Source organism: Neomonachus schauinslandi, chromosome 2, assembly GCF_002201575.2.
Source record: "Neomonachus schauinslandi chromosome 2, ASM220157v2, whole genome shotgun sequence".
Lineage (NCBI taxonomy): Eukaryota > Metazoa > Chordata > Mammalia > Carnivora > Phocidae > Neomonachus > Neomonachus schauinslandi.
The window spans coordinates 44,972,916-44,985,156 of NC_058404.1; the positions used below are offsets into that span (position 1 = coordinate 44,972,916).

Sequence of the window (12,241 nt, forward strand, 5' to 3'; positions counted from 1 at the left end):
CTTTGGATAAAGAGTAGACTCTACTCAACCTGCTCACATGCACACTTCCTGACCCAGAATTCCCACATCTAGAACATACCCAACAGAAATGTGCTTGTATATTCACTGAAAGACATGTACAAGAGGGGCGCCTGGGTGGCTCAGCCATTAAGCGTCTGCCTTTGGCTCAGCTCATGATCCCAGGGTCCTGGGATCGAGCCCCGCATCAGGCTCCCTGCTCCGCGGGAAGCCTGCTTCTCCCTCTCCCACTCCCCCTGCTTGTGTTCCCTCTCTCGCCATGTCTCTCTCTGTCAAATAAATAAATAAAATCTTTAAAAAAAAAAAAAAAGGCGTGGACGCCTGGGTGGCTCAGTTGGTTAAGCGACTGCCTTCGGCTCAGGTCATGATCCTGGAGTCCCGGGATCGAGTCCCGCATCGGGCTCCCTGCTTGACAGGGAGTCTGCTTCTCCCTCTGACCCTCCTCCTCTCATGCTCTCTGTCTCTCATTCTCTCTCTCTCTCAAATAAATAAATAAAATCTTTAAAAAAAAAAAAGGCGTGCAAGAATTTCATGGCAGCACTAATTATGGTATAGTTGACTCTTGAACGACATGGGTTTGAACTGCTCGGGTTCACTAATTCTACATGGATTCCGGGTCCACTAATACTACATGGATTCTTTACAGTACAGTACTGTAAGTGTGCTTTTCCCACCTTATGATTTTCTGTTTTTTAAATTTTTATTTTAAATCCAAGGTAGTTAACACACAGTACTATGCTAGTTCCAGGTGTATAATACAGTGATTCAACAATTCTCTACATTACTCAGTGCTTATCAAGATAAGTGTACTCTTAATCCCTTTCACTTATATCACCCCCCCCCCCCCCCCCCCCTATGATTTTCTTTATAACATTTTCTTTTCTCTAGCTTACCTTATTGTAATACAGTGTATAATACTTATAACATACAAAATGCGTGTTAATCAACTGTTTATGTTAGTGGTAAGGCTTCTGATTAGTAGTTAAGTTTTGGGGGGAGTCAAAAGTTATACACAGGAGTACCTGGATGGCTCAGTTGGTTAGGCGTCCGCCTCTTGGTTTCAGCTCAGGTCATGATCCTGGGGTTGTGGGCTCAAGCCGCTCGTTGGGCTCTGTGCTGGACGTGGAGTCTGCTTAGGAGTCTCTCCCTCTCCCCTCCCTCATCTCTCCTTCTCTAAAATAAATAAATAAATAAATAAATCTTAAAAAAAAAACCTTACACACAGATTTTTGACTATGCAGAGGGGTCAGTGCCTCTTAACCCCCACACTGTTCAAGGGTCAACTTAGTTCCAAATTGGAAATAGCCCAAATGCCCATGCACAGTAGAATAAATAAATCCATGTCATATATTCAGGCCATGGAAAACCAAACAGCAATATGAACAAGCAAACTGCCACTAACCATAACAACATGAATGTATCTCACAAACATAATGTCGAGCGAGGAAAACCGGGCAAGAGAATATACACCGTATGATTCCATTTAGATAAAGTTCAAAAACTGGCAAAATTAATCCATGAAGTTAGAAGTCAAGTTAGTAGTTTCCTTTGGGGTCAGTGACACCAAGGAGATACAAGAGAGCTCTGGGCAGGGGATGGGGGATGTTAATGTTCTGTTTCATGATCTGGGTGCTGATTACATGGGAAATTCACTTTATGAAATTTCATTAAGGTGTAGGTTTGGTGGTAGTGCACTTTTCTCTATATGTGTTATATTTCAATAAAAATTTATAAAAATAAAATAAACTGGGTAAAATTTATTTCTTCAGTCAAGAGGCTTATGCTATCATTGGGGAGCAATTAGGGAAACAACCAACTGCAAATCGAATATTACAACGGGATACGCCATGAGCTGTGAGAGCTCGGAAAATCCTGACCAGAGACCCTGACTTCCTCCAGGAGGTGGCTTTTGAGCTAGACCTCAGAGACCAAAAGGGGAGCCACGTAGTGTGCTCAGGAACGCCAGACTAGTTGGCTGAGTACAACAGAAAGTATGTGGAAGAACCCAGCAGGAAGTGGGGCTGCAAGTGTAGGTAAGAGTTAAATTCTGGAGGCTCTCTTGTGTCCGGTTATAGAGTGTGGACTGTGTTTCAAAAGCGAATTCTTCATCAAGGAATACACAATATGTTGGTTTTTTTTTTTTAAGATTTTATTTATTTATTTGACAGAGAGAGAGAGAGAGCACCACCAGGGAGAGTGGCAGGCAGAGGGAGAAGCAGGCTCCCCGCAGAGCAGGGAGCCAGCCCGATGCGGGACTTGATCCCAGGACCCCGGTATCATGACCCGAGCCGAAGGCAGTCACTTAACCAACTAAGCCATATGTTGGTTTTTAAAAAATTCTATAGCAGCATGAAAAATGGCCAGGAGTAAAGAGTTAGAGGCAGAGAAACCAGTTAGAAGGCATTTGCGCATGATCAAGAGACAGTGCATCTGATCTTAGGGAGTAGGAGTGGAACCTAGAATAGGGCTGGTAGGGGAGCTGGAAGGTGAAATAGGACAATGGAGAGTCAGCCTGCGTCACAGGCGGGGGGGGGGCGGGGAGCAGCGTGAACAGCAGAGGGAATGCACAGTGGAGCAGGAAGAAGGTGGAGAGAGAGGGGCTCAGTTTTAGATTAAGGTGTCTGGGAAATATTCCGATAGAGATGTCCAGGAAGGGACAGGCACTCTGGATCTGGAATTCTGGATAAGGGTGGAGCTGGAGATGCAAGTGTTGGATTTGGCAGCTCCCTGCACAGAAATGGCAGAGGAGATGCCAGCAGCTGGGGAGAGGGCAGGGGAGCTGAACCCTGTGACCGTGGGCAATCCAGAGTGCTGCCTTCCATGTCGCCTCACAGAGTCCTTGATTCCCATGCACTTTGTGTTGTATATTTCTTTCTACATTCCTCCATGTAGATTCCCCAGTCTCGCCCCACCCCTGCTCCCCTTACCTCCCCCCCATCCAAATTTGTTCACCCTTTCAGGGGGCTTACCTCCAGCTCCTTCTCTTTCTTCAAGATTTCCCAGATGACTTTGGCTTGATTTATTTCTCTTCGAAACATCTTTGGTACCTGTGTGAGCTAGCTTTCTCATGACCTGCCTGTGTCCTCTGCTAGATGAAATACCTCTTGAGCTGCTACAGATAACAGTGGTCAAATAACAAGCCAACATACCTGGCTCAAACAAGACCAACGATAATTTTTCTTTTCTATAATACCCTGTGTGTAAGCAGAGCAAAGCTGATTAAGGTGCTGGGGACCTAGGCTTCTTCCATCTTGTTGCTGCGTCATAATCTAAGATAAATGCTGTTGCAGCCAGGGCAGGAAGAGAAGGGAAGTGGAGAGAAGGTCCCTTCCATGTGAGGCTGTGTCCTGGAAGTGGCACACGTCACTTCTGCTTACATCCCTTTAGTCAGAACTTAGTTACCTGGCCACTCCCAGCTGCAAAGGAGTCTGGGAAATAGAATATCTGGAAGGCTGTGTGATTAACTGAACCTCTGGGATTCTGTTACTAAAGAAAAAAGGGGGAAATGGATATTGGATGACAGCTAGAAGTCTCTGCCACATGTGTCCCCACTATAAGCATATTTTGGATAGGAATTGTAAGTGTCAGTGTTCAATTAATTCAATGAATAATTTATATGTGTATAATGCACCCACTCTAGGTTTTTCCTGTCGTATATTTGGCTTCATAGGTGCTTGTCTTACCCAGAGTTTAATGTCCCTCTTGAAGCAAGGACTCTGTCTTATGCATCCTAGTCTGTTTCTGATCCTGTAAATATTTTTTTTCTTTTTTCTTTCTTTTTTTTTTTTTTAGATTTTATTTATTTATTTGAGAGAGAGAGAGAGAGAGAGAGAAAGAGATCATGAGCAGGGGGAAGGGTTAGAGGAGAGAAGAAGACTCCCCACTGAGCAGGGAGCCCGACGTGGGACTCGATCCCAGGACCCCAGGATAATGACCTGAGCCGAAGGCAGACGCTTAACCGACTGAACCACCCAATCGCCCTAAATATTTTCTTTTAATTATACTCGCCTTGTATTCCACCACCCCCATGTTCAATCTAATTATCCTTAATACTTGCCAGTTAAAGGTAATTGACCTATAGGAGAATGGCTAGAAGAATAAAATAGAGGAATTCTTTTTTTTTTTTTTTACCATGGCCATAACCTCTGGCTGACAGAAATTCGGAGAGTCCCTGTTATCATGGCTCAAGATGACCCCTGCCAGGAACCAGATCCCTATCCACACATTGGGGAATTATCATCTAGAGGATTCTGACTACCAAGGAGCCAGGTCAGAATCTGGGTCTTTAATGCAGACTTTGTGGGGTCATGTAAGGCCAGACAGTAACCATTTACTCATTTGGTCAATCAACCAATGGCTTTGGGCCCCTCCTCCATGACAGGCACAGTGTGTGTTGGAAACACACTGGGGTCTGTCACAGACATGAGGGTCTTTGTTAGGAAGGGACAAAAGACACAGAGAGTACATGCATCATGATGGGGAAGTCCATGATGCTCCAGGAGTAGGTACCTGGGGACCTGACCCACAGGGAATGTCCAAGGGAGACATCAGGGGGCCCAGCGTAGGACTGGAGACAGGAGCCATCAAAGGAAAGGTTCACCTTTGGCTCACTGAAGTTTTAACTTCAGATTCCAATTTCCTGGGCCCTAGGGTTTTAAGCAATTAAATTGGGCTGGTGACAGGAGGAAGCGGGAGTCATTGAGGCATGAATGGGAAGGAAGCAGGTCTGGCTGAGACCAGCTTATAATGAAAGCCCCAGAGGGACTAAGTTAGCAAGCGCTCTGAGATTTGCAGCCAAGCCTGCTGGGCTTTTCTTACAGAGGAATCTGGACTGTGTCACTAAGACCACATCCTTCTCTTGGGCCAAGGGTGGGGAGACTTGCTGGAGTCTAAACAGAGAGTCAGGGAGGAAGGTGGAGTGACTTCCCAGAAAGCTCTCCCCTCAGTGAGGGAGGTAGACCTAAGGAGAAATAGCTCAGGGCCGAATTATTTTCACTCTCCAGAGTGTGAATCAGCATCTCTGGCAGTTTAAAGTGTAGGGGGAAATGTAGAAAAAATGGGCAAAGGGGATGTAACAGCCAGAGTGTTTAAATATCCGTTTGCCCACAAGTGACTGAGTGTTGTATCTCTCCCATCCACTTCCCACTCTCTCTGGCATTTTGCTTCATATTTATCCCCTCAGGGAGATTTCCAAAGGGCTCCTACCCCTCTTACGCATTTTTTCCCTAAGGGAATAAAGAAACAATGTCACTCAACAGTCACTTGATTTGTGTAAGGATCTGAACTCCCTGATGAGTATTCAGTAGGAGTCACTCAGGACCAGAGGGTACGGGGGCCGGTCTGAGTTTCTGGCCCTTGGACTCTTTCTGTGGAATACGAACAGGAATATACTCTGCCTCGAATGGTGGTGATGAGTAGGCAATGAAATTATACAAAAATTAAAGGGCTATATCAGTGTAAGGCTGATATACTTATGAAACATACATAGCAATTTGTCCGAGGATAGCTCCTGGCCCTGCAAGTCAGTTCATAGAGGCCAGGACAAACCCCAGCTAAAGAATGCAGCTGTATCTATGGGAAAGTTGCCACCAGCAGCATTCTTCGTTATAATCCCAGCTGGAAACCATCTACTTTTTCAGTAAATACATGCACTGAGGTGCATGCGTTCAATGGAATACGATGTAGCAATAAAAATGAGCAAACTTGGGGGCCTGGCTGGCTTAGTCAGTAGAGCCTGGGACTCTGGATCTGGGAGTCATGAGTTTGAGCCCCACATTGGGCTTAGAGGTTACTTAAAAAATAATAATAAAATAAAATTTAAAACACTAAAGAAGAGAGAATAGGAGGAGGAAGAGGAGGAGGAGGAGGAAGAAGAAGAAGAAGAAGAAGAAGAAGAAGAAGAAAAAGAAGGAGAAGGAGAAGGAGAAGAGGAAGAAGAAGAAGGGGAGGAGGAAGAAGAGGCAGAAGTAGGAGAAGGAGGAGAGGAAAATGAGCAAACTAAAGGTCCACATTCAATGAAACCATATTGTTGAGGGATGTGTCCCTGTGGGTAAATCCACAAAGAGAAGCCTGTAAATAATCATCACAAAAGTAGGAATAGCTGGTATCTCCCTTGGGGAAGGAAGGAGGAGAGGTGTTTGCATTCTGGAAGTGGCATGGGGAGAAGGGCTGCTGGGGAACCAGCACCCCCTGTTTCTTGCCTCAAGAGGGGGTTACATCTGTGTTCACTTTACAATTATTCCTTAAATTGTACATACATGTTTTATGTTGTCTCCTGGATATGATCTATCCTACAATTAAAAAAATATAAATGTATCTGAAATCCACAGGAAGCCACTTAAAATTAGAATAGTAGCCTCAGAGATCCACAGCCTCAATTTTATAAGTAAGGAGACCGAAGCCCAGAGAAGTTACAGGCTTGTTCTAGGTCACAGAATGTGTTACCAGTCGAAGCAGGACCAGAATGAGGTCCAACAACTTTTAACTCAGCGCTCCTGTCCTGCCTTCCATCTCTCTGAAGAGCCCTCTCTGGGGGAAGGTGGAAGGCATGGCTTTCTAAGCGTGGAAGTTCCCTTGTTTGGGGAAAAAGAAAAAAAAGGTAAGTTAGTAGACTGATATAATGGAGAGCTGGTATAAACTCTGCAGATGGTAAACACTTTTCAAATGGAATTTTAAAAGATTTAAATATGTCCCTCCAGAGTCACATCATTGTAGCGATAACATTGCAGAAAAACAAATACCAGAAATCTCTGGGAACTCTGAAATGTAGAGTTGCACTCAGGCTCCATCTGATTTACAGATGGTATCGGGATGAAGGGCTTGAAGGGGCTGGGGAGGGGGGAAGGAAGGACAGGGAGCCAAGAAGTCTGCAATTTTATTGACTTATCCACCTGGCCTAGGTGAGACCCCTAGCCCTGGGACAGTCAGGAAAGGAACCTCTGCTATCTCTCTGAGAGCTTTTTTGTTTTGTTTAGAGGTCAATTACTTCCCATTTGGGAAATTTGTGAACATTAAGAGGTGACTGGAGTGACGGGCCTGAACGATGCAGATAAGAGCTGATTGCTTGCAGAGCGCCTCCCTGGTGAAAGCTGGGCCTTGGATAAGCCGGGGACCCTAAGACGTACACACAAAGGGGCAGCTTTCAGAGCGAAGGAGAGATTACAGGACGGAAGATGGGCAGCTGGGCCGGGTGGGGGGCTTGATGAGCTGAGAGAGGGATCGTTTTAAAGTGATCTTGACAGGCAGAAAGTAGGGAGATGGGAGAAGAGAGTTTCCCTCCCCTCCCCTTTCCTTTTGGAACGAAATCCTTGGTGCCCTGAGAATCTCAAACTTCCAGGCTCTCCTCTGAAGAGAAAGCCACATGGATTGTACATGGACAAAGTTTTGTGAGTTTAGTTTGGGGGGGGGGGTTGTTTGTTTGTTTGTTTGTTTGTTTAGACCAGCAAATGTGGATGCTACAATTATCTGGAGAACAGAAGAGAAAATGTCATCAATCAACGGAACTGCTAAAGGATCTTGGCATAAATGAGAGGAACACCCCAGCCGCCACCCACATCCCTTCCGCCAACTGAATGCAGTTTACAAATTCCCAGAAGCTAGCCTTGAATTGTATCTAACTCCTGTAAAATATGACCATGGCTTTGGCATGTGCCCACTTAACTTTTCTCTGTTCCTAAGTCTTCGACCTTTCCTGGAACCTCTCCCAGTAAACAGTGTCATTCCCACACTAATCACCAGGCTTAATCACCTCCTGCGAGCACCCAGCTCCTCCCCCACACCTTCTCCTTCTTTCTAGAGAGAGCATATTGTCTGTCCTACTTGACATGCAGCAACTACCACCGTGTATTTTTAGATACCTTTCTCATGTTAGTCTCGGTATCCAATTAGATAATACCTTTCTTAAGGGTAGCAGCCAAATCTTATTTCCTTTTGTATCCCTTCCAGAAATGTTCAGTGATGACTGAGTTATTGATGACTGAGCCAAGCTCCCCCATCCTCCCTGACTCACAGACTTAACCAAGCCCTGGCTTTTCCTCCTGTGTTTTTCCACGCGGAACAAAGTGTGGAGGGAGCATGGGATGCAAGCCCTATTCAGAACATCACATGTTTGCTAACTGCCTCTTGGGTTACTTTTCTATGTTAGAATGGGCAAAAGGGTAAAGAGACTAACATTTATTAATTTTCTACTCTGTGCCCAGGACTTTGCTAGATCCATGTGATGATGAGCTACATTTCTAGGGTAAGGACCTTACCCAAAGAACAGCAACAAAGGATTTTTTTAAAAATTACCATGTAGTATTTTAGAATCTGATCTTGGAAAAATGCAATACAACTCACTTAACAACTGAGGGCTAGACAGATGGTTACTCAGTAGAAGCACTGAAATTAAAGTCAACTGTCATGAATGTAAGCCCAGTATCCCTCTTGTAAGGAATACCCCCCAAGGGGCGCCTGGGTGGCTCAGTCGTTAAGTATCTGCCTTGGGCTCAGGTCATGATCCCAGGATCCTGGGATCGAGCCCCGCATCGGGCTCCCTGCTCAGCGGGAAGCCTGCTTCTCCCTCTCCCACTCCCCCTGCTGTGTTCCCTCTCTCGCTGTGTCTCTCTCTGTCAAATAAATAAATAAAATCTTAAAAAAAAAAAAAAAGGAATACCCCCCAAAGCAAAAGAGGGATGATAACACTGGATGGCCATTTCCTCATGATGGAGATTTTAACTGTAACCCCTATTTTTTTTTAAAATCTTATCTTAATTGGTTACAGAATATTTATTGATAGGTCCAAATTTAAAGTGTACATACTGCCCTGTTTAAGCTCAGGAGCACAGCACTATCACTGCAAGACACTGTGGGGTATTTCTGAATATATTATTTTAATTTTTATTTTTTAAAAATATTTTTATTTATTTGACAGATTGAGACAGAGAGAGTGTCAGAGAGCACAAGCCAGGAGGAGGGGGAGAAGTAGGCTCCCCGCTGAGCAGGGAGCCCAATGCGGGCTGGATCCCAGGACCCCCAGATCATGACCAAAGCTGAAGGCAGACGCTTAACCGACTGAGCCACCCAGGCGCCCCTGAATGTATTTTTATTAACAGTAAAGAGAACAGAGAAAAGGATGAAAATAAAGAGGAGGGGAAATGTAAGGAAATGGCAGTAAGAAAAAAGAACCGTACTCTTGTTTTTAGCTTAAACACATAAACTTTAAGAGATGTAAGCTATCCATAGTCAGGTATAGTTTACAAAGGACCAAGAAGTCTGTTTCCCACCTTCATGAAAACAACCAGGACATGTTCAGAAATGAGCATATGCAGGACGAGTACATTTTGATTAAATACTCAAATTTATTAAATAGAATTTAACTTTTGGCGAGGTAGTGGTGGAAGGGTGAAGAATCAGTTTTCATTGTCTAAAAATGTTATCCAGGAAAAACCAAGAGCCTGGTTTCCCTACCAGTGCCTATCGAAGATAAATGTATTTGATCCCTTGTTCCCCTTAATAAAAAGCTTGTTTTCAGTCTTCAATTTGCATGACTTCAAACATATTTGGGGAGGGGAGTCATAATTTCCCCTAAAGTTCAGGCTTCCCACCCATGGTGTTTGGCTTATGGACACATGGAGGCCTCCTTTCCTGAGCCCAATTTAGAAAAGGGTTATGTTTTGAAAGAAACCCTACAGAGGGAGAGGGGGCTGTGAGAGAAGAAATCAGGGCTCCATCCATTTCGTTTCCTAGGGAAATTCGCAGTTGTATAGGAGGTAAGGAAAGGTGGAGAGATTCTAGCGGTCTACACACATGCACACACACAAATATATGTAGTATATTTACTCAAGGTGCTAGGGTGTGTACACGGAATAATATGCAGTGACCGTGAAGAGGAGAATCAGAATGTACAGGATACCTTCCCAGAGAGCAACCTTGTCCCCGGAGAATGAAGACGGAGTCCTCGGAGAGCAGCCTGGGGCGCGGGGGGCGGGGTGGGGGGGAGAAGAAGGGGGGAGGGGCAGTTTAAACTCCCAGGAGGGCACGGCTCACACAATAGTCCCTCTCCCTGACCTCCGGGATCCTCCCCTTCCCCCACTCTTCACTCGGGTTCCCACACCTCACTCCGCTACTTTTCACATTCATCCCCAACCTCTTGCCTTTAATGGAGGATCGAGGTCCTCTAGAGCACCGTACCCCCATTCACACCCCCCTCCCCCGGGCCAGGCCCCCGGGCGGCCGCACAGAAATTAAAGAGCCTCTCAGCAAACCCTGGCTTTGAGGCCCGACAAGTCACCTGCCTCGGTACTGCTCCGACACCCGAAACTGCCAGCCACCCTAGGCTTTCCTCCCACCCGGTGCTACTTTGTGGGCGGCCGGCTTTAGGTCCCTGCGGAGAAGAATGTCCCCCAGTGCCTCAGCGGGATGTCCGAATTGTCCCTGTTGGGGACGATTCGCAGTTCCGGGGATTGCTCAGGGAGAAGTGCCATCGGGTCGCCTATGCCCTCCGCCGCCGCCGCCGCTCTTCCCGGCCGAAGCCGGTGTGCGGAGAGGCTGGGACGGAGCGCCAGGACACGGTGGCCGTACGGAGCCCAGGCGCCTCACCAGGCCCTGACACCCTGCAGCGGGGCGGGCAGATGGCTCTGCGGGCTGGCGCTGGGGCCACCCCCAGCGAAGCCGGCGCGGGCCAGAGCTGCGGGCGGCGCGGGACCCGGGCGCGCACCCGCGTAGCCCCCGCCGTAGCCGGCGCCGAAAGGAGCGCCCGCGTAGCCGCCGTAACAGGAGTAGGGCGCCGCGGCCACGCCGTAGGGGCCGGGAAAGGACGGCGCGCCGGGGCCCAGGCACGGCTTGCCATCCCGCACAAGCACGGGCACCGCCACGCGGCGCGGCGCTACGGGGTGGCCCGCCAGTTCTAGGGACTTGTCCTGGCGCTGTCTCTTGCACTTGTAGCGCCGGTTCTGGAACCAGATCTTGACCTGCGTAGGCGTGAGCTGCAGCGCGCCGGCCAGGTGCTCGCGCTCGGGCGCCGACAGGTACCGCTGCTGCTTGAAGCGCCGCTCCAGCGCTAGCACCTGCGCCTGCGAAAAGAGCACGCGCGGCTTCCGCCGCTGCCGCGCCTTGGGCTGCTCGGTGCCGTCCCCGCGCGCGCCGATGCCAATGTCGCCAACGCAGCGCTCTGGCCCCCTGGTCCCGCCGTGGAGGGGCGGGGCTGCGCTGAGGCCCGGCTCTAAAAGCACAGGAAGGAACAGCGTCAGCGCCCAGCCTCAGGCTTACCTGAGCAAGTCTTAACGTCGTTTTTAAGGGACTCCCCTCTCCCCTGGTAGCCTTCACTTCGCGTCCCCTTCTGTCCCCTCTGCTGACCCCTCCCCCAGTCCCCGGAGGGTCCGTAGGTTCCTTTCCCCCAAGCTCTGTCACGATTGTACCTGCAGGCACATACGTAAATTGTGACACTCTAGGGTCTCCGGTGTGCAGTCTTTTCCCAAAAGGTAGCTGATCAAGAGTCTAAGACAACTTCATTTTCTTCTTAGAATGTCTGTGAATGGGTGGTGGTGGGGGACGATTCGCTGTGATTCGATTCTAAAGTGTGGTCTAGTTTGGGGGAGCTTTAGCCGCAAGGGCCAAGTGCTAATGTGGGGGGACTATTAGATGGAAATTGACTTTGGACTGCCCTTGGTGGAAAGGAGGGGGTGGAGAAAGAGGAAGAGATAGAGATAGAGAGAGGGAGAGAGAGAGAGAGCGTGAAAACTTGGTGACCTGCTTGCCCGTGGGTTCCTGTCTGCCTGGTTATCCGTGGTGGTCCCCCGCGAATCACGGGGTATTCCGATCCAAGCTCAGGGTGGGTGTCCCGAGTATCTCCCACCTTCACCCCACCTTTGCACACACCCTTGTCTTTTTGCTCATCAAGTGCTCCACCCGCACCAGGGACCCGTCCCATCTTTCTTGGATGAGATGTTCTGTAATTCAAATTAGCAAAATAAAATAAAGGCAAATGGAATATTTTTCTGAGTCCTGATTCTTGGCTCAGAAACTGAGGGTCTCTTGGGGTTATATACAAAGTTTAGATCCATATTTGGCTTTTTAAAAAGCAGCCTCTTTCTCCTTTGGGGTCTCTTTGGTAAGCAGGTGGCGTTGGTTTCGCTCTGACTTCCTCTTCCCCGGGATGGTGCCCTATCTCATCACGGGGGGTGGGGGGGACGGGGGACGGGGGGGGGGGGGGGGGTGTCGGCGAGTGCCCGGGGAAAGTCCCCCT

At 48.0% G+C, this 12,241-nt stretch overlaps 1 protein-coding gene across 1 annotated transcript in view; it reads right to left on the reverse strand.

Moving 5' to 3' along the window:
* Positions 1-10,592: 10,592 nt before the first annotated feature.
* NKX2-6 (NK2 homeobox 6) overlaps positions 10,593-12,241 on the reverse strand; it is a 4,032-nt gene continuing 2,383 nt past the window's right edge. Inside the window, exon 2 of the mRNA XM_021698994.1 lies at positions 10,593-11,218. Coding sequence (XP_021554669.1) covers positions 10,593-11,218 — 626 coding nt within the window. The remainder of the gene's footprint in view (positions 11,219-12,241) is intronic.